The following is a 26,781-nucleotide window of genomic DNA, read 5'->3' on the forward strand; positions in this document are numbered from 1 at the left end:
CCCACACCCCCGCCCTCACGCGTACCGACAGGAAGGGGAAGTGAAGGCTGTATAGCCTAGCTTCCTCTTAGCAACGGGAGAGGGTCACGTGATACACCAGCTGACTCCGGTAGAGAAAGACTCAGTGGCTGGGTTGTTGCAGCCACGGTTGCCCGGCCAGGGACCCGAGCCGAACAGTCATCGTCAGAATGTCGGGCAAAGACCGAATTGAAATCTTTCCCTCGCGAATGTAAGTAAAAGAATGGAACGAGCAGGTGTTCAGGAACACCTGCCTGAGCCGCTGTCCCTTCATTACCCTGGAGCGGCGGGGCTCCTTGTATCTTGGGCCGATCCTGAGCTCTCAGGCCTCTTCCTGAGTCTAGGGCAAGGCTCCCTGACGAGTCCCTTGGCTCTGAGTTGAACCAGACTGGACAGAGTCCACCCCGAGCTGCTGACTTTTGTGGAGGTCTGCTGACCTCAGTCATTAATCGAGCCATTCATTTCACATTCCCTATTGATCCGGGCAGTAGATTTATATAACTGAGTTGTCGCTACTGCTTCCAGAATAGAGCTCACAGTTCAGTGAAGATATAGACCAGGCGATGAAGTTTGATAAATGCTTTGAGAAGGGAAGTTGACTGCGATGTGAAGCAGGCCATATCGGGGGGTTGAATCGCCCTAACGTGGGCGTCAGGTTCATCTTGGCAAGATCCCCTGAAATGTCACATGTGGTGGGAAGCTATCCCTGAATTTCTGAGGCGCTCATTTTGTTCCATCACCATTGCATCTTATTCAGTGTTCATTATATTAATATCGTCCATCTCATTGTAAAGTGGATAGAAGATTATTGTACGTTTACCACTGAACTGGGAACTCTCTCCAGGATGAGAGATGTCTTGATTATTAATCGTCCACAGAAAATGTTGCTTGAATGAACCCATGGCCGTGGAATCTGTTCGGTTGTGGTCTTCTTTCTCTTTTGGTCTAAATTCTTCGGCAGGAGAAAATTTTGACGTTTTATCAAATGTGCCTAACAACGTGTGGAAGATAAAGATTGCTCTTATTTGCCCTCTCATTTTCCTCTTACTCTTTTTTCGCTGAGGAGCAGAAATCACTTTTGGCTTTGGACAGTTGGGTCTTTTGATTTTGGCCCTAACTCTTTGGGTATGCGGTGTTGTTTTTCTTCTTCCTGACTTTTCTCAGAGAATCTGAGGACGGTTAAAGTAAGAGTTTATTTAAACCCCAAACCTAGATTTCTGTCTCTTCGTGGGTTTTAATGAAATGAAGGGGCTTTTGTTTGGTTTTTACCTTATCTATTGACTTTCTAATAGCTGTTTGCCCTAGGTGGGAAGCAAGTCAGTTGTGGAGAAAGGCAGTGCTTTCAGAAATAGATAAAGATCAGGAATACCCTGGGGTTGTGAGGACTGTAGAACTCCCAGCACTTATGACCTTGACTCCATCCAAACCCCTGCACTGAGAGACCACCAGACTCTAGCTTGGTTTCTGGTAGCCTAAGATTGTGTTCCTAAGATGATTCCAGCACCCGGTAAAATATCTACCCAAATATGCAACACCGTAGGCTCTGCCTCTGACCCCCCTTCCTTAATTGCTTGCTGGCAGACACAGTTGGCCTGATGGCATTTCCATTGCTCAACCTTTTGAAATTTTTCTCTTCTCCAAATCGTGTCCACTTACTCCTTTTAAAATGCTTAATCACCTGTGCACCATCGGAAAAGAGCTCAGCTCTTTCCCCTGCTGTCAGCAGTTACGGAATAATGTCTTTTCACCACTTTAATTAATGTCTGGCTGTGTTTATCTTTGGTAGTAGTCAGAATGTTAACATTTTGTTGTTGATGTTTTTACTTTAAGACTAGGAGGTGAGAATACGCTTATTTGGGCTTAGACATGAATGATAGGTTTGGGGAGGTGACAATTTGTTGTTTGAGAGTGTCCAGCTTGCTGATTTAGAGGAAAGTCAGGTGCAGGAAGTAGCTGCTCCTCTAAATATTTTCCCAAGGCCTATCAGCAGGTCATGTAGTCATGTAGTCAGATGTCTTTGATTCAGCTGGAAGCAAAGTCATCATCCTAGCTGAAGGTCAAGCATTTTTTGTAGGGCCGAGCAGCTTTGTACCTTATAAATGAAGTTTTTTAAGAACTAGGCTAGAAAATATACTAGTGATTTGTTTCAGACACTTTCACCTTATTGTATTATGCTGTAAGATGGCACTGTCACCTACTTAGGCACCAGAAAGCAAAAACAAGTTCAGAGTAGAAGCAAAAGAGGCATGAAGGATTTGGCGTCTGCAGAAATCAGTCACATCAAGGTTCTACTACATACTAACTGTAGGCCCTCGGGCAAATCACTCTGAGTTTCAAGAATTAAAATTTGTCTATTTCACCAGAAAAGATGTTAAATATAGATTAAAGTTAACATGAATTCACAAACAGTTCACCTTTTTACTGTATACTTGCTGAAATATGAAATACTAGGATTTGACTTAAATTTGGTTCAACTCTTTGAACCCAAATTCTGGTGGTTAGTGTCAACAATGCGGTATGTTAAATGTGCACAGTGGGGTGCATAGCTCCTACTCAGGCTGGAAACTGAACCAGCTTCACTTGGGTAGACCTCCAATGAGGCTAGTCAGTGCAATTTCAGCCACTAATAGCTAGTTTTTCAAAGACAGAACTGTTTGTCTGAGGCAGTTTATAATCTGTAGCTGAAGCAGTGTGGCACAGGTTGGAGTACAGAGGACTTAGGTTTGAGCCTTAGTTTGAGCCTTGGTTAAATCTCTAGAGTCAGAAATCTTGATCAGGTTCCTGCTCTGCCTTTTCTTCACTGAGCAACTGTGGGAAAGTTGTTTTACTTTTCTGGGCTTCATTTTCCTGTCCTGCAAGATAATGTCTAAAGCCCTTTCCAGCTACAGAATAGTCTTAGTAACCTTTGGCCTATGGTAGAAGATGCATAATCTAAGAATTTACCCAAAAGTTTAGTAAAAACTATTTTGCAGTTGATTATAACACCAGTCATATGAAACTATATCCCCTTAAATTTTTCTAAGTATGTCATGCAAACTATTATTGAATCTGACTACCCACTTTTTCTTCCTCATTATTGAATTTTATCTGGCATATGGTAGCAAGAACAGAAATGTTGGTTTTTGCTGTTGCTTTCTTGCCTTCAGTTTGGGGGTTTCTGATGGGAAAAGATTGGAATGAGGTAGGGAGACTTCAGTGGCTTGTTACTTCTCAGGAGTGTTTACTTATGTGTCATTTGTCACGTAGAGTCATTTACAAATTAATAAAGTGATTGGTAGTAGAGTCTTCACTGGTGATATCAAAACACTTCCATGCCACACTTTTAATGAAAAAAGTGAGAAATGATTATGGTATAAAATTCAGAAGGTAAAACAGTGTAGTAGTAAAGAGTAAATCTGTTTTTTTCCATTTAAAAAGTAAATGCCTTATTTTTGAAAGGAAACTGTTACCAGTTTCTGTGAAATTTTCTAGAACTGTTCTGTGTATCTATATAAGCACATGTATCCCTTACTTTGTGTGACTAAGACAGTGTAATATTGGGAATACATGCGGATCTGCATTACTGTTTTTTTGTTGTTGTTTTACTGGCTGCATATCATTCTGTTGTATGATGAACCATGATTTGTGGACATTTGTTTCCACCCTTTTGCTATTACAAATAAGGCTGGAGTACTCATCCTTAACCTTGTACATGTTTTTGTGTACATGTGGGAGTCAGTCAGTGGCATAAGTCCCTTAAAGTGTAGTTGTTGGCCCTGAAGATAAGTGCATTTCAAAGTTTGCTGTTAATGGACAGAATTTTAAAATCCTTAATGGAAATACATATATTGTTACAACTCACAAATCAAGTAAGTAGACAATGCTGACATCATAAAATAGGGCTCTTTATATGTTTATTTAATAAGTACTTATTTATTTAATAATTAAATACTAATTTATTTAATAAATACTTATTAAAGGATTGTTACATTTTATATAAAAAATACTTCTCACTTTTGGAACACTGCGGGTGGGTATCTACAATATTGAGAAACCAGTTAAGCCTGTCAGCCACAAATGCTGTATATTCTTGCGCCCATGACATCAACAGATAAAGCAGGGTTTTAACAGCATATTAGGGAAGTATTTTTATCTTAAATTTCTTTAACTTTGTTTACATAGGGCACAGACCATCATGAAGGCTCGGTTAAAAGGAGCACAGACAGGTCGAAACCTCCTGAAGAAAAAATCTGATGCCTTAACTCTTCGATTTCGACAGATCCTTAAGAAGATAATAGAGGTAGAATGAAGTTTGCTTAGAACTGTGTTTTAGAAGTATCTATGGAAAATCCAGCATGGCTGTTAATATTTTTCTTTCAAAACTAAAAATGCCGTTATAAATGTAACCAGTATCAGAAAGGTCATGAAATCAAATTCAGACTCTTTACTCTTGCCCCCAAGCCCCTCTTGATCTGTTCTGGCCCTTGCCTGCCCCTCTGGTCTCATTTGGAGCTTTTTTCTAACATCCAGTACTGGGACCTTTGCATTAGCTCTTCCTTCTGCCTAAAGTGCTCTTTCTCTTGTGTTCTTATAATTGCTCCTCTGGCCTGTCTGGTAACTTTCTAACCCCCTGTCCCAGTTTGTCTTCTCTTTCAAAAAAATTATTGGGTATTCTCAAACATTACATCTTCCAGATTTATTTTAGAATCACTGTGCCATTAGGATTTTGACAGCAGTATAGTGAATCTAAAAGAGTAATTTGAACAAATTGCCATGGACCCATTCAGGAATAAGGTAGGCCTTTCAGTAAAGATCTAGTTTTCAATTTTTTAGTGTCTCTATTGTAATATATTATAAAACTTGCAATTTTGCCATGTTGTTAGTATCCATAATCAAACCTTTCAAGCAAAATTAGATGTGTTTATTTTATTGTTACCAGATCAATATTTATGTGTACACCTGGTATGAAACACTGGTGGTTGTTAAAGGGACATGATTATGATACCACCTTTCCCTGTATAAAAACTTGGGTTGAATCGGCTGTTGATTTATGCTTTTCCAGACTAAAATGTTGATGGGTGAAGTGATGAGAGAAGCTGCCTTTTCGCTTGCTGAGGCCAAGTTCACAGCAGGGGACTTCAGGTAAAGTGGGGTATTTTGAAAAACAAAGTGCCTTCATGTTCAAAATTTCATTAAAACCACTTTTAATTAATGTACATATAAAAGCCTTAAGGACAAGTGATATAATAAGAACACTTCACCACCCTAATGTACATTACCTGTTACATAGTTCTTCAGGCAGAGGATACTTAATATTTTATTGTTGTTGTTGTTATTCAGTCTCTTAAGTCATGTCCGACTCTGTGACCCTATGAACTGCAGCACACCAACCTTCTCTGTCAATCACTGTCTCCCTGAGTTTTCTCAGATTCATGTCCATTGAGTCAGTGATGCCATCCAACCATCTCATCCTATGTCACCCCCTTCTCGTCTATTTTTTATAGTCTTTTTATTTTTTTAAACTAAATAACGGCTTCCCCAATGGCTCAGCAGGTAAAAAATCTGCCTGCAAGGCAGGAGACACAGGAGACATGGGTTTGATCCCTCGGTCAAGAAGATCCCTTGGGAGGAGGAAATGGCAACCCATTCCAGTGTTCTTGCCTAAAAAAATCCCATGGACAGAGGAGCAGGGAGGGCCACAGTCCATGGGGTCTCGAAGAGTCCGACATGACAGAGCAACTAAATGCTGTGTGCACACACACAGAATATTGTATCATAAACGTTGCCTCATTTTCACACAGCTGCATAATCTTTCTCTAGATGTATGATAATTTGTTAATGTTTTCCTGTAATGATGGGCCTTTGGGGTGATTTTCAGAATATTAGAAAAGGTGCCATGAACATCTTTATATACTTATTTCTATTGAATCATTTCCTTAGGAAAATTTTAAAGAATGGAATTGATTGTTTAAAGAGCATGGACTTTATGGCATTTATCAATGTATGCCTTACAAAGTGTACAAAATGGCTTAGTTACTGCTTTACATATGTTTAGATAACGTCATTCGATTCTCCCTATAAGCCTGTGAGGTGGACCAGGTGAGCATTGTAATTCTTAGTTTAAGTTCAGTCCTTTCCTGAAGTCAAATTACTGTTCGGGGCAGAAGTGGAAGATATTTTCAGGGTTTTTTATTTTAGTCTTCTTTACCAATAACACAATAACAATGTAATTCTTAGTTTAAGTTTTAAGTTAAGTAACTTTACTTTATTTATTTTACTTTATTTACTTTATTTAAGTTAAATAACCAATAACACAATAACAATGTAATTCTTAGTTTAAGTTCAGTCCTTTCCTGAAGTCAAATTACTGTTCAGGGCAGAAGTGGAAGATATTTTCAGGGTTTTTTATTTTAGTCTTCTTTACCAATAACACAGTGCCTCCATTCTTAGTTTGTGTTCTCTAGGAACATTACCTATGGACAGTCGTACAGCTTGAAGGGCGTGAGTCCTTTTGAAGTAGTAGACTTTAATATTCACCAGTATTAGTAGGATAACGATTTGCATTGCCTTTTTCATGAGAGGGTGGGAATAAATAGTGTGTGAGTGGTATGTGAAAATGTTTTAGGGTGGTTATGGGGAAGACACTTTATTTTGCGATGGTAACAAATGGGGAGTCAGGTGCAGCCAGATGGAAGTTAGATAGGTTCCAGGGTAAAGGAACTGAACTGCTGCTGTTCAGTTTAGTCTTCCAGTATACTGGAAGGTTTGATAGCACACCCAAAAGGAAGGAAGATCTTCTCCTAATTACATCAATGGAATGAAAATCCCTAAAGTCACATCCACGCACCACATCTCTGATTGAAAACTTAAGCAGTCTATGTACATTGAAACCATTCTTTGTATTCTTATGGTTAATGTTTGAATGTTGTTCATACTTTGCTCTCTGAGGCTGTCCTTTGGTAGTAGTGATGGTTTCCTTTTCTGAAAAGACAATCATCAAAACGTAATTGTGAAATCTTGCTTATGTTGAAATACTTTATAGGTCCCTGCTGGTTTACTTCTCACTCTAAAGACGCAACTAAATCAAGGCCTTTTCTTTTTCTGCAGCACCACAGTTATCCAAAATGTAAATAAGGCCCAAGTGAAGATTAGAGCAAAGAAAGATAATGTAGCAGGTAACTTTTCAACCCTTTAAAACTCTTGGCAGAGAAAGATAACATTTTTAAATCAACCCATTTATATAGCAATTGGAGAAGGAAATGGCAACCCACTCCAGTGTTCCTGCCTGGAGAATCCCAGGGACAGGGGAGCCTGTTGGGCTGCCGTCTATGGGGTCGCACAGAGTCGGACACAACTGAAGTGACTTAGCATAGCATATTTATATAGCTATATAGCTCAGATGGTAAAGCGTCTGTCTGCAATGTGAGAGACCTGGGTTCGATCCCTGGGTTGGGAAGATTCCCTGGAGAAGGAAATGGTAACCCACTCCAGTACTCTTGCCTTGAAAATCCCATGGACAGAGGAGCTTGGTGCGGGCTACTATCCATGGGGTCGCAAAGAGTCGGGCACGACTGAGCAACTTCACTTGCATGTATACAGCAAGATCTTAATGGCCCAGTTAATCTTTTCTTCTTAGACAAAGTTGATTGGCTTTACATGTTGAAACTGTTGTTAACTGGTGGTTGCCTGGGGATGGGGGTAGGGGAACTGGGGAGCTGGTCATTCAGTGGATATAAAATAAGTTATTAAACATAAATATACTCTACAGACCTGCTGTACCGTCTGTAGTTACAGTTAATAATTTGGTGTTCTACACTTAGAAACTTAAAGTAGATCTCATTTTGAGTATTCTTAGCACACACATAGGAAAAGGGACATATCTTTTGGAAGTGATGGATATGTTTATCACCTTGATTGTGATGATGGTATTCATGGGTGTATGCATATGTTGTACTCATCAGAATGTACACATTAAATATGTGCAGCTTTTTACATTTTAAGTATACTTCAAAGCTGAAGGGAAAAAAAACCCAAACATTGTAACAACCAGATCCCTTACTAAGGATAACTTTGACTTTGGAATAGGAATGAACACTTAAGAAGGCAGGTTCCTAAATTCATTCTTTGAAACTAGTTATGATTCCAGGCAGTCTCTTGACTTTTGAATATTTCCTGAAAAAGGAACAGGAAACCATGGATAAGAAGCCATACTTCAAGGACATGTTTTCGTGAATCCATATATGTTTCTGTTTAACAGGTGTTACATTGCCAGTATTTGAACATTATCATGAAGGAACTGACAGTAAGTGTGAAACTTCTTATGTGTGTCTCTGGATTCTTCTAGTTTCTCTTTAAATGAACCTTATTTTAAACAATGATGATTGATAGATCTTATTAGAGTTCAGTAGTTCCAGTGTTGGTAAGCCTTCTTATCAGATACAGTTGAGACAGTAGTTTATCAGTTAATCAAAAAAGTGTTATTGTGTGGAGTCGTAAAACATTGTACATTGCTTAAAATACTTTATTTCCACCTAGAAATTTAGTCATTTCCAAATTTTAAAAATACAAAGCCTTGACCTTTCTTTGAGTATGAATCCACTAATTAGACTTCCATGTTGTCTTTCTGCATACCACACCCATAATGCATTGTTTGTAATTTGCAGTTTGGGTATCTTTGAATTCTTAGACACTGTGATACAACCTGAATGCTGAATCTCCCTAAACTTTTATAGCCAGCTCATCCTCAGTTTTTTATAACTTTCCACTTTTCCTACTTTGACAGCATGTTTTAGGTGGTAACACATCTTTGTTGAGCCTTTCCAAAGTTAGCAGCTCTTTCTCATAGAAATAAAGATATTCTTTCTTTAGCCCTCCTATTTAATTGGTTCACATAGAATATTTAGTACAGCTTGAATGAAGAAGCATTCTAGAGCATCACTTATTAATAGACTGTCACTGTACTGGGGCATCAGGCAGTATAGTCTACAAGCTGGGCACGTGAAGGTTAGTCAGCAGCTTCCCCTATAGTTAGAATAGTGCCCCCGTGCAAATAGCAGCAGGCATGATGGTTTGGGGGAGTGAAATGGGCACTTTGTGTGTGCATTGAATAGGGTCGCTAAATTTGTTTTTCTGTCGTTAGTATTAATTCTGACTTACCATCTTTTGAGAAGTTTATGGGGAAGAGTACTCTAAATGCAAATGTTGTCTGACTGGTTCTTTTAGGTTATGAACTGACTGGTTTAGCCAGAGGTGGGGAACAGTTGGCTAAACTGAAGAGGAATTATGCCAAAGCAGTGGAACTACTGGTGGAACTGGCTTCACTGCAGGTAAGTCCTGCAGTTTGATATCTAACAGTCACGTCGGGGAGACTCAGATCCTGAATCGGAGCATATTGCACTTAGTACTTTAAACTGTTGCCATGCCTGCGTGAAACAAGCCAGAAATGCCTTGATTTCTGAAATGGGGGCTTCTGCACCATTGTCCCTACTTTTTATCACTAACACAATGTTTGTGCAGTGGTGTAGCTTCACTCTTGACTAGGTGAGAACAGCAACAGTCAACACTGGATTTAAATGCATATGTTATAGGATTTATGCATGAAAGCCTTTGTTTCCCATTTGTGGTCAGTTAATATGTGTCTAGGTCCTTAGTGTATGATTCTCTTCCTCTTGCCATTTTTATAACTTCAGGTGAGTCTGAAGTAAATGAATTCTAATAGAATGGAAGTCATGTTAGCTCTGTGGAAACCTCATAAGACTTCTGTTTTCTAAGTATGTTGAGATGTAGTAGTCTTGGTTTCCAAATGTTTTCTACAAGTGCTGAGTGAAGGCCAGGGTATGATTAGGAAGAAAATTTTGAGCCTACATTATTAATTTATCCTCTTATTTTAGACGTCCTTTGTTACTTTGGATGAAGCTATTAAGATAACCAACAGGCGTGTAAACGCTATTGAACATGGTGAGTTTAAGCTGCCCTTTTGTCCCCGCCTCCATCCTTGTCTCAGACCTGCTAGGACTCAGGCACTGGCTGCCTGCTGAGTAAGATGTCGCCCCTGTCCACAGTGAGAAGGGCAGAGGGTCAGTACAGATAAGTGTTCATCAAACAGAAAAATAAGACATTTTAAATCTTATAGTACCTTGAAAAATACAGTAGTATAGTGCAACAGTTGGCATCGAGTGAACAGGCAGGAAGAGTTACTAACTGGAGGAGAAAGGGTAGGTAGGAGATGGATCATCAGCAGTAGCAGGCGGAGGACAAGCTGATTTCACTCAAGCCTGATGTTGATGGCACAGGTTCCTTGCTGGATTGAATTCCGTCTACTCTTGAAAAAACGATCCAGTGGTGTTTAGGGAGTGCTGTACCAGCTACAGCAATCACTGCTTTTACACTGGCTTCCAGAAATCCTGGGCTTGAAATACACTGTGCTACTGTACTCTGAAGTACTGTACAGTAAAGTACACAAAAGCACAACCACACGCATGCATGTGACAACGTACGTTAGACATGTGAGCGCACGTTTGTATCTTTGGAAGTTCACAATGTGAAAGTTCTTATGTAGAGGACGTACTGTATTTAACTTTAAATCTTTCTTAGGCCTTATCTCTTATTCTTGATTTCTCAAAATAAGTTTTCCTATTGTATGCCTTTATCCTCCATCTCTCTTATTTCATTATTTTAAAACTATGACTCCTTAATGTTGCCAAAGTACTTTTTCCTTAAAAGGCTCAGTTTTCATTAAAGAAACGTCTATTTAATTTTAAGGTAAGAAAGTAGCAAACTTTGAGCAACAGGGAAATTATTTTGCTTGGGATCTGTTAGTGTTAAAGAGGAAGTTATCTCATTTTTTAAAAACTCAAAACACATTTCCTGACTGCTTGCTTGTGCCAGCCTCATGCCTGGAATTGCAAGCAACACAAAATGGGTTAAGTTCCAGTTCGCAAGGAGCCCACATTCTAGAAGCAGAATAAAGAAATTCTGTGTAAAGTTGAACCTATGACTGACACAAAATTCAACTTACTGTACTCCCTCTGTTCAGTGTTTAGATTGCTGTTACATTTAAAATAGAATTTGTGGTTCAGTGTTATATATTCATATAAATTCAGTATATTCAGCGTTGTATATATCATGGCCCAGTGTTACCTGTGCATAGAAAGACAGTACAGGACACATACCAAAATATTTAAATAGTTAACCCAGGGTGGTGGGATTACACTGCGTTTTACTTTTCTGTTTTTGTTTTTTGCATTAAATGTACATTTATGGTTAAGTAACTGTTGTACAAATGAGCACTGGCAATTTAAAAAGAGGTTTGAAGTTCTGACTACATATATACTTTTAAACTCTAGTCATCATTCCCCGGATTGAACGTACCCTTGCTTATATCATCACAGAGCTGGATGAAAGAGAGCGAGAGGAGTTCTACAGGTTTGTTGGATTTGGAAGTTATTGGTCATTTTTTGTTTTTCCATATTCCAAAGACTTGATTTGCTGAGAAACTTGTTGGCTTATGTTCTTTAGAATTAGCACAGCTTGTGTTTTATTCTGGTAAGAAGCAAGAGATGATATTGCCAAAGGCTGTGGAGACCAATCTGTGCCAAGTTTTGTACATAACTAAAATGTGGTTTCTCTGAAAACGTAGGCCTTTCAGAGAAACTAGAAATAGTGTTGATAATTCTTTCAAATGGAAGTGATTATGTGGGTGTCTCATGAGGGGAGGCTTCCCTGGTGGCTCAGCAGTAAAGAATCTGCCTGCAATGCAGGAGACTCGGGTTCGATCCTTGAGTTGGAAAGGGACCCTGGAGGAGGGTGTGGCAACCCACTCCAGTATTGCTGGGAAAATCCCATAGACAAGAAGCCTGGCAGGCTGCAGGCTAACATTTAAAGCTGCTGCTGTTGTTCAGTCACTCAGTCATGTCCAACTCTTTGCAACCCCGTGGACTGCAGCACACCAGGCTTCCCTGTCCTTCACCATCTCCCAGAGCTTGCTCAAATACATGTCCATTGAGTCACAAATGCCATCCAGCCATCTCATCCTCAGTCATCCTCCTCTCCTCCTACCTTCAAATATTTTCAAGCATCCGGGTCTTTTTCAGTGAGTCAATTCTTTGAATCAGTGGCCAAAGTATTGGAGTTTCAGCTTCAATATCAATCCTTCCAGTGAATATTCAGGACCAGTTTCCTTTAGGATTGACTGGTTTGATTTCCTTGCAGTCCAAGGGACTGTCAAGAAGAGTCTTTTCCAACACCACTGTTCAAAAGCATTAGTTCTTCGGTGCTCAGCCTTCTTTGTAGTCCAGCTCTCACATCCATACATGACTCTAGGAAAAACCATAGCTTTGATTAGATGGATCTTTGTTGGCAAGGTAATATCTCTGCTTTTTAATACTATTGTCTAGGTTTGTCACAGCTTTTCTTCCAAGGAGCAAGTGTCTTTTAATTTCATGGCTGCAATCACCATCTGCAGTGATTTTGGAACCCAAGAAAATAAAAGTCTTTCACTATTTCCACTGTTTCCCCGTCTATTTGCCATGAAGTGATGGGATGGGGGGATGCCATGATTTTTGTTTTTTGAATGTTGATTTTTTTAAGCCAGCTTCTTAAATCTCCTCTTTCACTTCCATCAAGAGGCTCTTTAGTTCCTCTTTGCTTTCTGCCATAAGGGTGGTTTCATCTGCATATCTGAGGTTATTGATATTTCTCCCTGCAATCTTGATTCCAGCTTGTGCTTCATCCAGCCTGGCATTTTGCATGATGTACTCTTCATATGAGTTAAATAAGCAGGGTGACAATATACAGCCTTGACATACTCCTTTCCCAATTTGGAACCATTCTGTTCCATGTCCTAATTGTTGCTTCTTGACCTGCATACAGATTTCTCAGGAGGCAGGTAAGGTGGTCTGGTATTCCCATCTCTTTAAGAATTTTCCACAGTTTGTTGTGATTTGCACAAAGGCTTTACTGTAGTCAATGAAGCAGAAGTAGATGTCTCAAGCAAGAGATGGAATTTTCTTGGTTTTTCTGTGATCCAGCATGTGTTGGCAATTTGATCTCTGATTCTTCTGCCTTTTCTAAATCTAGCTTGAACATCTGGAAGTTCTTAGTTCATGTACTGTTGAAGCCTAGCTTGGAGAATTTAGAGCATTACTTTGCTAGCGTGTGATATGAGTGAAATTGTGCAGTAGTCTGAACATTCTTTGGCATTGCCTTTCTTTGGGATTGGGATGAAAACTGACCTTTTCCAGTCCTGTAGCCGCTGCTGAAGTGTCCAGATTTCCTGGTATATTGAGTGCAGCACTTTAACAACATCATCTTTGGGGGTTTGAAATAGCTCAACTGGAACTCTATGACCTCCACTAACTTTGTTTGTAGTGATGCTTCCTAAGGCCCACTTGACTTCACATTCCAGGATGTCTGGCTCTGGGTGAGTGATTACACCATCATGGTTATCTGGGTCATTAATATCTTTTTTGTATAGTTCTTCTGTGTATTCTTGCCACCTGTTCTTAGTATTTTCTGCTTCTGTTAGGTCCATACGGTTTCTGTCCTTTATTGTGCCCATCTTTGCATGAAATGTTCCCTTGGCATCACTGATTTTCTTGTACAGATCTCTAGTCTTTCCCATTCTGTTGGTTTCATCTATTTCTTTGCATTGATCACTTAGGAAGGCTTTCTTATCGCTCCTTGCTATTCTTTGGAACTCTGCATTCAGATGGGTATATCTTTCCTTTTCTCCTTTGCCTTCACTCTCTTCTTTTCTCAGCTGTTGGTAAGGCCTCTTCAGACAACCATTTTGGCTTTTTGGATTTCTTTTTCTGCAGATGGTTTCAATCATTGCCTCCTGTACAGTGTCATGAACCTCCATCCATAGTTCTTCAGGCACTCTATCAGATCTAATCCCTCGAATCTGTTTGTTACTTCCACTGTATAATCGTAAGGGATTTGATTTAGGTCATACCCGAATGGCCTAGTGGTTTTCCCTACTTTGTTCAATGTAAGTCTGAATTTTGCAATAAGGAGTTCATGATCTGAGTCACAGTCAGCTTCCGGTCTTATTTTTGCTGATTGTATAGAGCTTCTCCATCTTCAGCTGCAAAGAATATAATCAATCAGTCTGATTTCAGTATTGACCATCTGGTGATGTCCATGTGTAGTCTTCTCCTGTGTTGGAAGAGGGTGTTTGCTATGACCAGTGCATTCTCTCGACAAAATTCTATTAGCCTTTGCCCTGCTTCATTTTGTACTCAAAGAGCAAACTTGCCTGTTATTCCAGGTATCTCTTGACTTCCTACTTTTGCATTCCAGTCCCCTATGATGAAGAGGACATCTTTTTTGGTGTTAGTTCTAGAAGGTCTTGTAGGTCTTCATAGAACCGTTCAACTTCAGCTTCTTCAGTGTTACTGGTTGGGGCATAGACTTGGATTACTGTGATACTGAATGGTTTTCCTTGGAAACGAACAGAGATCATTCTGTCATTTTTGAGGTTGCACCCAAGTACTGCATTTCAGACTCTTTTGTTGACTGTGAGGGCTACCCCATTTCTTCTAAGGGATTCTTTCCCACAGTAGTATATATAATGGTCATCTGAATTAAATTTGCCCATTCTGGTCCATTTTAGTTTACTGATTCCTAAAATGTTGATGTTCACTCTTGCCATCTCCTATTTGAACACTTCCAGTTTACCTTGATTTATGGAACAATACATACCACATAGGTGGTATGCAGGGGTCAGTGTGCCAGGTTCAGAGAAGTGCAAAATAAATGAAGGCAAGCCATGACTGTCTTGGACCTTGAGTAGCATTTGATTATGATTTATAATCATCATTATTAAAATTTAGTTCTTCAGTTGGTATGCGGAGTTGTGGTAATCCAAATTGAATGATCCAGAATTTTAATGTCTGAATACTCAATATCATCACGTGAATGTTCAAGTTTATTCACCCTGAGATAGGAGCTTTTGCAATCAGTTATTAGCTTAAAATGTGTGTTAAAGTGTTAGTCGCTCAATCATTTCCAACTCCTTGACACCCCATGGCCTATAGCCCACCAGGCTTCTCTGTCTATGGGATTCCCCAGGTAAGAATACTGGAGTGGGTTGCTGTTCCCTTCTCCAGGGGATCTCCTCGACCCAGGGATTGAACCCAGGCCAACTGCAGTGCAGGCAGATTCTTAACCATTTGAGCCACGAATGTGTTCAACATCAAGTCTTTTTTAAAAAAAAGGGTCATAAATATATTAACAAAATTGAAATTAATAAAGGCAGAATTTTGTTTGACTTTGTAGAGGTGTTTATTATCCTTGTTACAAAACTAGAAGAAATCAGTTCCACTTAGTACCAAAACATTGTTCAGAAAATTCCCTCCTTTATCTTACAGGTTAAAGAAAATACAGGAGAAGAAAAAGATTCTCAAGGAGAAGTCTGATAAGGACTTGGAGCAACGGAGGGCAGCCGGAGAGGTGATAGAGCCTGCTAATCTCCTGGCTGAAGAGAAGGATGAAGATCTTCTGTTTGAATAAGCTTTCCTGCTCTGGTTCTTTCAGAAGGCCTAACATGTCACCATTTTAATTCATGGTGTGTAGGTTTGTTGTGTGGCTATTTATTTTTTGGCTTAAGAATTTCACCAGTTGTAAAATTTCCCTGAATGTCTGTTTATGGGATCTACGTTTGCAGAATCATAATTAAGCAACAATTAATCACCAATGAAATTTGTAGAACCTGTCCCAAAAGCTGTAGAATTTATGCTGCAGAAGTGTCACCCTACTTCAATTATACATCTGTTACAAGGCATCTGCTTCCCGAACATAATAAGAAACCCCTTTAGGAAGCAGTAGTACTGGCCAGCTACTCCAGAGCACCCTTTGTTCCTACCTGCTCACACACCTTGGCACCACTGTCTGGGATTGCTACAGCCATTCTTGTGTTAGTTACTATGGGACGTCTCTCCTTAAGCTTTAGGAAAACCTTCACTTATTTTTCCTTGAATAACAGGTCTCTGGTCTGTCATGGGAACAGTTCTGCCAGTTCAAATGTGACTACGGTATAAACAGTAAAATGATTTAAAAATGAGTTGTTCCTTTTTTAATGAATTTACTGTTAAGAGTAAGTTGTGTTCTTATGCTCAGATTGGCACATGGGATTGGCATTCAAAAAGAGCTTCCTCCACAGACATGTATGAAGTGGGAGTCTCCTTCCTCCATCCTTCAGATTTCAGTGTTTTACTTACAAGCTTACTGAAATGATTGTTGAATTTTGGGGTACTGATAAATACATGATTGCCAGAGAGGTAGGAGAGCTTATTGATAGTGCTATTGCTAATCTAAGAAAAAAATAATTCCCATTTGAGAGTAATATGGCTGTATCAGGTAATAGAGATTTTTAGTAGCTTGATTTGGTGTGAGTCATCCATGATTATTCAGGCTTTCCTGCACTCAGTTCCAAGGGTTTTTTGACATGATTGGCCATGGAGCAATTTTTGGTTAATGAAATTACAACACTAGCCTTAATAGTATTGTGTTTAAATCAACTGGTATCACAGCCTAGGCTTTTAAAAGCATGTTAGTCACTCAGTCATGTCCGACTTTGCGACCCCATGGACCAGGCTCCTCTATCCATGGAATTCTCCAGGAATTCTACTGGGGTTAAGTAGCCATTCCCTTCTCCAGGGCATCTTCCCAACCCAGGGGTTGAATCCAGGTTTCCTGCATTGCAGGTGGACTCTTTACCATGAAGCCCCTGTTGGCTTTTAAATTAACCAAGTAATTTTGTGAACATTTAACACCTGCTACAAAGCAGCTTAGTTGTGCCAGTTAGAACCTTGTTTATATCATCACAACCACCATAAGAGGTACATATTATTTTAATCCCATGTTTCACAGAAAATTTTGAGACATAAGGAGCTTGAGTGGTCCTAGATTAAAAAACTAGAAAGTGGTGAGTCCCATTTAAATCCAGGTAATCTAAGTTCAGAATTTTTATATTCTTTTTTGCCTCTCCTACATTTAAAATTTGGGGTAAAGGTAACACATAAGGCCTGTCCTGGAGGAGCTGATATTTAGGAAATCCTGCTGTTACTTACAAAATAAAATCTCAGACTCAATGTAAATTGGGAAACTAACAATCAAGTATGTAAGTCTTGAAAATAGGTTTAACGATGAACTGCCTAATATGTAATCTTCCCAATACCCTAGTGCAAGTTAAATTGCTTCATTCGTGTCCGACTCTCTGAGCCTACGGACTGTAACTTACCAGGCTGCTCTGTCTGTGGGATTCTCCAGGCAAGAATACTGGAGTGGGCTGCCAACCCTCTTCCAGGGGATTTTCCCGACCCAGGGATCAAACCCTAGTTTAAGTCTCCAGCACTGCTAGACAGGTTCTTTACCACCAGCATCATTTGCAAAGCCCCTGCTGCTGCTGAGTTGCTTCAGTCGTGTCTGACTCTGTGCGACCCCATAGACACCAGCCCACCAGGCTCTGCCGCCCCGGGGATTCTCCAGGCAAGAGTACTGGAGTGGGTTGCCATTGCCTTCTCCGGGCGAAGCCCCTAGTGAAGTATAAATACCAATCATTTCCATCTTGCAGGTGGAATGCAGAACAAATGTATCTTGACTTTAAGAGCCTTGAATCTTAAGTGGTATGTATGCTCTGTGGGAGGCAAAAATTAGTGGAAAAGTTGATGCAGAGAGCCAATTTTAGTGGTTTCATTTAGGTAAACTTATATTAACTTTAAAGCACTGAGCTAGAGAAGTACCCTCGGTTTTTCCTGTGGCTTCATCAACCTTTGTTACTTACTGGCCTTGGCTAACCTCCCTTACAAAAGTACAGATGATTTTATGGTTCAGCATATTTTTAAAAAATATTTTTTCTATGTGGACCATCTTTCTTAAATCTTTTATTGAATTTGTTGCACTGTTGCTTCTGTTTTATGTTTTGGAGTTTTGGCCAGCAGGCATGTGGGATGTTCGTTCCCAGCCAGGGATGAACCTACACACTGCCTGCACTGAAGGTGCAGTCTTCACTGCTGGACCACCAGGGAGTCCCACTTCAGCGTTCTGACAGCGGTGGACAGATGGTTTGTTGTGTAGGGTTGGTGATCTGAGCTCCTGGGAAAGGGAGGCAGGCGATCAGGATAGGAATGGAAAGTGGGGCTGGGGTAGCAAGGTGTGTATGTGTGACACTTTTTGGTCTATGACTGGCCTCCTTTGGGAGATACAGAATAGGTATAGGAAAGGAGGAAGGCTAAAGATTTGAGAAATGTGTATTTGTCAACAACTCATCCTACCCTCAGTGTTCTCAAGTCCATGGTTGCATGTAGTGGAATTTGCCTGTCTTACATATCTTCTTCCCCAGAAAACTTTTAGAGCTTCCAGCTTTGTCTATCTTTAATATAGTTTAAATAAACAATATAGGAAACAGAACCTACATTTGTGCCAATAGGGGGCACTCTTCCACTGTGAAAAATAAAACATATTTTGTGTTTCACCCAGAGGCTCCGATGGACTTGCTAGCAGAACCTGAAGACAGGTGGGTGGTTTTAGTTGTGTTGAAACCTTGAATGGCAGAGGATATAAGCACACAAGAGAAAGTAGTCAGTGGCTTTTAAAATTTGAAACATAATTTTACTTTTTATTTTTACATTATCTTGTGCAGTATTACATCTCAAAATAACAGAGTGCAGATAAAGGCAAGGTAAAGTACAAAGGAAGATTAACAACAGGTGTCAAAAAGTTACCTTTATTAAGGCTAAATCCCTGGTTTATATTTTCCACACACATTCACAAAATTACATTCAAATTATTCCTTAGGCCATGAGAAAAGGAAAAAAAAAATCCAGATATTAGGTTTTCATAGAAAGCAAATCTGGATTAATCTAAAAACTATTCTCCTTTCTATTTGTTCTGACTTAAGAAAATTTAGTAAAGGAAGGTTATTTTCTTATTTGAACTAATGTGCATCTCATTAGCTATTGGTATGGTTCCTATTAAGTGGTTAAGACCTCCCCAACATTGGGGTCTCCAATCAGAAGCACAGAAGGCCAGGAAATGGACTTGGCCAGAGTGGTATACAGCACACTAGGTAAGGAGCAAGGTTTTTTCTATTTTCTTTGAAAGAAGTCAGCAACAACTCAGTTTTCACTTTGGAGGGGCTGGGATGAGTACCAGCACATCCATATCACTGGGACTGAAGAAAGTGTGGGACATAAACATTTCTATTCCTCTATCACTGCTGATGAGGAAGGAGAGAATTACATAAGATTTCACTGACCCCTAAAATACCTCATCACCTTAGACTTTTAAGAGTGCACTATGGCATGGCATGTGCCTCGCTCGGCAGGGTCCTTGAACCTGCTTCTTAAAGCCATGCCCGAGTCCATAGCACGTGGCCCTTGTGTGGCCCTGTGGTCTGCAGGCTAACTAGAAGACTAGCATGGTAGCCACTTACTGACACCACCTAAAATCTCAATTCTAACTTGACTGAAACTACAAACATTTTAGACCTTAGGGTTGAAAACAGTTGTCAGTTATGCTAAGCAGCTCACAAAATTCCACAGACTACCTTTCATTCCTAAGGAGAAAGTAAATTGGGAAAGTGAAAAGATTTAATACAGTCCTTTGTTTTCATTGCTGAAAATCACTGTGACCTTTGCATTTTCCTGCCATAAACTGGAGTGTTTCAGACCTGAAGAGACAGTATGTATGGCATTCCTTCCCTCAACCCAGGAATTACTTTCTTCTAAGGAACATTATTTCTGCGTAAGACATAACTCTACAGCCAACTCTGAGGCCACACAAAGTTGAACAGAAAAAGGCTACATATAAACAGTCTACATTTGTTCAAATAGTATTATGCAAAAGAGAAAAACTCAAATACATACATGACACCAAGACAAACTACTCATTAAAAACAGTTGCTTATGTTAATAAGTGACAATTCAATATTATTCCAGTGTTTAGCTTTGGAAACAATTGTTGTAGCTGTATTCATCATAAAAATAAAATCAAGACATTCACATTTGAGGTTGTTTGTCACACACCACACCATCCCCTAAACCTGGAAGAGACTACAAATTAACTTTCCATGCCGATTACAGAAGTTGACTTTTAAAGCTTCAAGCTATAGAGACAGTATGAAAATCCCATTAGCTTAAATGTTTTATGATTTAGCTTGTTGCATTCTGGTCATAAGAGGCAGACTTTTTTTTAACGATAAAAACCTATTTCTATATGCTTAACTTTTCCCCTGCAGTGTTCTTTTCCTAAAATGTTCAAATGACTTTCAGGTCATCTTTTCCTTCTGATCTCAAAGTCAATTGTCATGTCATTTCTCTCATATAATTTTATTCCAATGTTGAACAAGTATAATTAATGACCATTTGTCAATCTATTAAATATTTTATTCCAATGTTGAACAAGTGTAATTAATGACCATTTGTCAATCTATTAAATATTAGTATACAGTACAGCAGCTATATTGATCACAGAATTCCAGTTTATTACCTACATATATAACAGTCATCAAATTATACTGTGTTCATATATAAAATGCAAAAACCGTCAAATGTGCTATGTCCTCTCATGTATGTAAAAACCTGCATCTTGAGGAAGAAACTTTTAATAATCAACACAGTTTATATATGAATATCTGCCATTCATAAAAATATAACTTATACATTCTATTGTACTATGCAGATCAGGAAAAGGAAGTTACCAAATCAGTTGTGACAATTTAAGATAAAAATTCAAAAACTCATTATACCTTTAAAAAGATCAGCATATGTTGTCTATGTTTTAGATCAGAGTCTGCAATGAAGTCTGATCCACAAAGTTTGAGCTAAAAAATTGGTGCTTCTAATGGAATGTTTTTAAGAATTAAAAGACATATAAATGAATTCAAGGCTAACAGAGTAGCTCCAGACCAAAGTGGCTCCATTTTTTAAGAAAGTAAAGTCGTTCTGATGACTAAGCCAGTCTTCTAACCAAATCCTGTCGTCTTGCCCAGTGCACAGCACAGTTCCCCCTCACTCCCAAATTCTCATGAAATCATTTAAATTAACTGTTAAATAACATCAATATTTACTGCAGTGTGAAACATGGACCATTGTGTATATATACACGTTTTTGTGGAAATATGACTAGGCAGAAAAGATTTGGTTAGATGAAAACAGAATTAAAAGGCTTTTACCATGGATAAACTAGAATGGCTCTGTTGAAAACTTCCATTTAAAATCCCCATCTGAGGCAAGAACCTCTGAAGCCAGGTACAGAGAGAGAATAAAGACTGCTGTTAACAAATTGCTTAAGGGGATTTTCTTCTCACTAATTCAAGATCTAAGAACATGTCTACAGTTTACACTGCCTGCCACCTCAGAGATGTGCTCAAGTATCAGGACTATCTTCCTATGGATAGTCTGCCAGGTCAAGTCCAGTCCTGCTACAGAATGAATGTTTTCCTTCACCTCAGCCAAGTGGATGGCACCCACTGAGGTTCAGTATCAAGTTTGTTAATCAACCTAAGCAGTTCCTGATAGGCTTTATCAAGATCTGAGTTCACAATTGCTGTGTCAAAGTAGTGGCCATTGTTCTGCTCCATCTCTCTAGTCTTCTCAATGATTTCTCTCAACTCTTCAGGCTGCAAAAAAAAGATGAAAAAACATGAGGTAAACCACCCCAAACTTCACAATGAGTCAGAGATGGGTGAAAAACAAGATGGGTGAAAAAAAGGCCTTAACATACTGCTTTCCTTCTGTCTCCCAAAATACTCAACTTCAGAGCTCCTCCCAAACCCTGTCATGGCCACAGAGATTCCCTTTGCTCTGGCCTCTTCAGCACGCTCACTGCAAATCATCTGTGACTCAGTATAATGTATATAACCTAATTATGGGCTTCCCTTGTGGCTCAGCTGGCAAAGAATCCGCCTGCAATGTGGGAAACTGGGTTTGATCCCTGGGTTGGGAAGATTCCCTGGAGAAGGGAAAAGCTGCCCACTCCAGTATTCTGGCCTGGGGAATGCCATGGACTATGTAGTCCATGCAGTTGTGAAGAGCTGGACACAGTGAGTGACTTTCACTTTCTTTTCATAACCTATTTATACCGCTTTGTAGGTTTTATGTGTTTCTGTCTTATCCACAAGAGGCTTCAAGAGCACAGACTGTTAACTCTGAATTCTCTACAGACGCTCATTTTCAAACATTGTAGGTCATCATAACCTCTTCCTAAAACGTCTTCTGTAACAGAGTGAACTTTTCTGGCAGGACCCTAAATATCACCTATTCTGGCTCTTATAAAGAGCCCCTGCCTTTTATATCTGTTGTAGAGTTTAAAAGAGTAAAACCACGAGAAAAGGATCAATAGAATGGGTATCTTTTTTTATGAAAACACGCTGGAAATCCAAGATTTTAATAATCTATGGTTTTGGGGGCAATAGTTTAATACTTTAAGTTGATAGACAATTTCAATACACAAAGGAGGTCTTTAAGATACAAAAACAAGTATCTTAAGAGAGTTTGGGAAGCCAAATAGAAGCAGGCTACTTTAATATGTAAAGGAAACAAGTGTTTTCACAGACAAGCAGATGGCAAGGTAATATGCAAAACTTATCCCGAACCCCTCTGATGATCAAGCACAGGTGTCCAAGAAAGTGAAACTGCCCCCAGAGCGCCCCGTCAATGAAGAGAACTAATTAAATGCCCAATGTCTCAGCCATAGAGGCCATACATCAAAAATATATTGGACCCACAATATCAAGCAATTTATATCATTCAACCAGTCAAACTTTTGTAACAGTAGGAAAACATACTAAAAATACGATAGCTCTGGCTTGCCCTGAGTTGGTTTCTTGTGTGGCTCTAATTTTCATTCTGGAATGTTGTGCAGCTGGCTCTGGCACACAGAATCCTTTGTTTCCCAGCAGGAAGCTACTACACCATTGTAACTGAACACACTGTGATGTTCTGGTCACAACTTATGTTTACCCAAAGCTCAAGGTTACTGAAAGAACATTCTAGAACTCAAAAGAGAATCTAAACTTTGTCTTACTAGATTTGAAATGTAAATGTTATTAAGCTGCACATCTTACATAGATTCACAAGAGTATCTAATCCTAAATTTTTCCTTATCAAACTGAAGTATTTTATCTTTTGCCAAAAATGACTTATATATTTGGTACTTTATAATTATTTTACAATTCACGACAAAATTGAAACAAAATGATTTTGCTCATAAAATCTTTGGCCTGAAAAAATTATCTATAGGCAAAATTGACCATCATAATTCACACTATTAGTTTACCACTCTTAAGACCCCATTATAGCAAAACCAGATTCAGAATGTAACAAGATTAAGTTGTGCATTCAGTGAAGAACACCATTACTTTCTTAGCTAACACTATTTCACAGAGTTAAAATTTAGGATCAGTTTTTACTTAACACTTCTATTGTGTGATAAGCATTATTAATTACCAAAGGAGATAATACATAAAAAGCAATCAGATACATCACCCTTTACCCAACAGCTGCAAAATATACATTCTTACTGGTGTGCAGGAACATGCGCCAAGACAGAACAGATACTGGGTCATAAAATAAGGCTCAACAAAATTTGAAAGACTGACATTTTACAGAATATGTTCTCTTACCACGGTGGAATTATACAACAATAAAACATTCTAAAATCTCCAACAGGGGGAAATTAGATACTTCTAAATAACCCATGGATTAAAGAAAGAAAATGACAGGAAATTAGGGAATATTTCTAACAAAATGATAATTAAAAATATGTAACTTCTTATTAGAAAAGAAGGTTTAAAAATCATGTTTTCTTCAGAAACTAGAGCAAGTGCAAATTAAAGCCAAAGTAAGTATAAAGAATAAAAATAAGGTAACTCAATGAAATGGAAAACAAGAAAATTAACAAAGAAAAAGGCTTCCAACTTTTTTCTAAAGTGTTTTGGTTATTCTTTAAAATTTCCACACAAATTCTAAAACAACCTTCAATTTCTACAGAAAAGCCCACTGTGATTTTTTTCCTGCCCCAATAACAGGTTTCTTGAGATACAGTTCATTCACAATTCACCCATTTAATGGTGAACTGCAACCAATTCAATGGTGGACTCATACAGTTCACTCACTTAAAATGTACAATTGAACAGTTTTTTGTAGTCACAGAGAAGTTGTGCAATCAATACCACAATCCATTTTAGAACATGTTCCTCACCCTCCACTCTCCATGCCCTGTTCTCCTTCCCCCAAAACCTCATAGTCATTAGCAGCCACTCCCATTTTCTCCCAACCCTCAGCCCTAGGCAAGCACTAATCTACTTTTGGTCTCCATAGATTTCCTTATTCTGGATATTCCAAATAATGGAATCATGTCAAATATGGTCTTTTGTGACTTCAAAAATGAAAACGGAGTGAAACACTACTTTAACCAGCTGGCCTACTTAGCCTATAACAAAGCAACCGAATTATGCTCAATATAAAGGATGGGAAGTCCCTGAGGTCTAAGACATTGAAAAATAAACACAATATAGGCTGAATAACAAATCTTTTTCTAGAGTAGAAAAAGATATCCTGGGAAGGAACAAAGAAGGCTGGTGGATGTGGTCAATAGTCAAAAACCAAAGAAAAGGAGAGGTGTGATGTTGTGACTTCTGAAGAGATTTGAGGGAGGAGTAGTAGTATGAATTTTTATGGAGAAGGAAAAGGCAAATGAAATGAGCGCTAAGTGATTCCTTTATAAAACAGAACCACTTAGGAAATCTGCTAAGAACAAGGAAGAGTATTTGTTGCTGTGATATAGCATGTCACTTGATGGTTTTCATATCATATGTTTAAAATGTCAAATAAAATATCAATGCTTTGATTGATATATATCACTATATTATCATTTAATTTTTAGTACCATTTGGTATAATATGGACCACCTCAACCTCACTCAGCATCTAATATAATTTAAAAAAATTTTCCATTTCAGATCATATGAAAAGATCAAAGGCAAAAGACAAACAGAACATAACATTTCAATCAGAAAAAAGAGGAGAAAGGCAAGAGCACTCAACTTGGATCCTGGCATATATGGAATATCTGCAGAAAATGTGGGTAATCCCTAAGGATCTGCTGAGAATATTTGGTGGCGGAGCGGGTGTCATCTAATCCTTGTTAGAAATAACATGGATCTGTGTGAAGAGGACATGGAAGTTTTAAGAAATCAGAAATAACATGGATCTGTGTGAAGATGAAAGAAGTTTTAAGAAATGTCAAAGGCTACCATACATTTGGAATAACAACAGGAACTGTATGCAGAACAAGAGGAGCCCCTTGCTTTGGAGAACTACCTAAATGCAACCAGAGGCAAGTGTGGCAGTTTTGGGGAAAGTGACATGGCAGAAAGAATAATCAGTTTGAAAGCCTAAGCTGACGTGGTTTTTAAGCACTGTGGCATATTAAGCCATGTGTTTTCATGTTTACTTTTAATGGAATAGTCTAACAGTATAATAACTTTACCTTTGGATTCTTGCCCTCTTTGGCCAATAATGCCCGAAGTCTTTCTTGTGAAGGGGGTGCAATGAAGATAATATATGGTTTCAAGTCTGAGTTCCGTAGAGTCTTCAAGGACTGTAAAGCAAAGACAGATCTGAGAGTTTGATACTGAAACTCCAACTAAAAACCCTGATTTATCTATTAAAAAAAATAATTGTAATATATAGAACTATATGTAATTTCGTCATGTATTTTCCAAGTCTATAGATGTGTTATCATTCTTTCATAATTTAAAAAATCAAAGAGAGAAAAACAAAAAACAACAGAAAAGATCGTACCATTCAACATAATATATTGTGTACCAAAACTGAAATGAAGACTTAACATGATGATAAAATAATAAGATCATACACAGATTATAACAACATTAAAAATCCATTTTGAAGGAATTACAAATGAGCAGTCAGCTTAACCATATGCCACAATCTAAATGCACAAGGAATCAGAGAAAAACTTCACACACACATGCAAAAAAAAAAAAATTCTGGAAAAATACATCCAAGAAAAAAAAAGCAGATTGTCTGAATTAAAAGATTAGTTTTTCACGTTGCCTTTGCATGACTGTGTGTCCCTAAAGTGAAGCATTCCACAAAAATGGGGATTATACGGACATGTCCTTTTCTATCTAAAAACAGTAATTAAGACAATATGCTTAACTACTCTTAAGTTCTTTGGTAATTCTGTTAGCCAAAATAAAGAATTCTTAAGGAATTTAGTAAAAATAAAAACATGGATGCTTTTCTTAAATCTAATGTTTATAACTGAATAGCAAAGACTAAAATAAAGAAAACCTAATTACTATTTCAGGAAAGCCATTTTGGAGTCAATTTTTCTCATACACATCTCTTTAATAACCACTGCCTATATCTCCTGAATTGACACACAAAGTAGATTCCACTACATTAAGGAAAGTTTTATGCTAAAGCTGTACAATCAAGAAAAAAACCCACAAAAACACAATCTTAAAAATACAAAATTTCTAAAATTATTTTTAACAGAAATCTAAAAAGCAACTGTTACTAATTTTTGAAGGTTTTGCTTTGTAAGACAGATAATGGAAAGCAATGGCTGTTTCATTAGCTACAACCAACCACTCATTACAGTCCTAATACTTGAACGATGGCATTTAAAACCATAAAAATGACCTCTCACTATTCTAATTTTTCTCATATGGGAAAGGAAAATTCTTTTATAACCTTTAAAATACTAAAGTACTACCAGCACAACAGTTACTATATTTTAAGTTTCCGAAAAT

The 26,781-nt window shown here is 38.4% G+C and overlaps 2 protein-coding genes across 6 annotated transcripts in view; one reads left to right on the forward strand and one right to left on the reverse strand.

Moving 5' to 3' along the window:
- Positions 1-20: 20 nt before the first annotated feature.
- ATP6V1D (ATPase, H+ transporting, lysosomal 34kDa, V1 subunit D) lies at positions 21-25,512 on the forward strand. Of its 4 annotated transcripts, XR_825827.1 has the most exons (11): positions 21-229; positions 4,180-4,297; positions 5,060-5,139; positions 7,105-7,172; positions 8,255-8,299; positions 9,220-9,323; positions 9,888-9,954; positions 11,343-11,421; positions 15,369-15,565; positions 18,478-18,514; positions 24,961-25,478. XR_825827.1 is itself a non-coding variant. In XM_010846736.1 (9 exons), exons 1-9 carry the CDS (start codon positions 189-191, stop codon positions 15,508-15,510), a joined length of 744 nt encoding a protein of 247 aa, XP_010845038.1. In that variant the 5' UTR covers positions 21-188; the 3' UTR covers positions 15,511-16,060. The 4 variants fall into 4 exon arrangements, 1 of the variants encoding a protein (XP_010845038.1); XR_825825.1 differs by lacking the exon at positions 18,478-18,514 and having other exon boundaries at positions 24,961-25,512; XR_825826.1 differs by lacking the exon at positions 24,961-25,478 and having other exon boundaries at positions 18,478-20,395.
- MPP5 (membrane protein, palmitoylated 5 (MAGUK p55 subfamily member 5)) overlaps positions 18,588-26,781 on the reverse strand; it is a 51,139-nt gene continuing 42,945 nt past the window's right edge. For both annotated transcript variants that reach the window (XM_010846735.1, XM_010846734.1), the window contains exons 13-14: positions 25,491-25,601; positions 18,588-21,619 (exon numbers count right to left, since the gene is read on the reverse strand). In XM_010846735.1, the coding sequence (XP_010845037.1) occupies positions 21,443-21,619; positions 25,491-25,601 (288 nt within the window). In that variant the 3' untranslated portion in view covers positions 18,588-21,442. The remainder of the gene's footprint in view (positions 21,620-25,490; positions 25,602-26,781) is intronic.

The sequence above is a fragment of the Bison bison genome, unplaced genomic scaffold, assembly GCF_000754665.1.
Source record: "Bison bison bison isolate TAMUID 2011002044 unplaced genomic scaffold, Bison_UMD1.0 scf7180017864239, whole genome shotgun sequence".
In the NCBI taxonomy this organism is placed as follows: domain Eukaryota; kingdom Metazoa; phylum Chordata; class Mammalia; order Artiodactyla; family Bovidae; genus Bison; species Bison bison.

What these genes read in the sequence shown, in the direction of transcription:
- ATP6V1D (XM_010846736.1), top strand. Translation starts at nt 189, where the DNA reads ATGTCGGGCAAAGACCGAATTGAAATCTTTCCCTCGCGAAT. An exon ending in TTATCATGAAGGAACTGACA is followed by an intron (nt 8,300 to 9,219) that starts GTAAGTGTGAAA and finishes TGGTTCTTTTAG; the next exon opens with GTTATGAACTGACTGGTTTA. An exon ending in GAGCGAGAGGAGTTCTACAG is followed by an intron (nt 11,422 to 15,368) that starts GTTTGTTGGATT and finishes TTTATCTTACAG; the next exon opens with GTTAAAGAAAATACAGGAGA.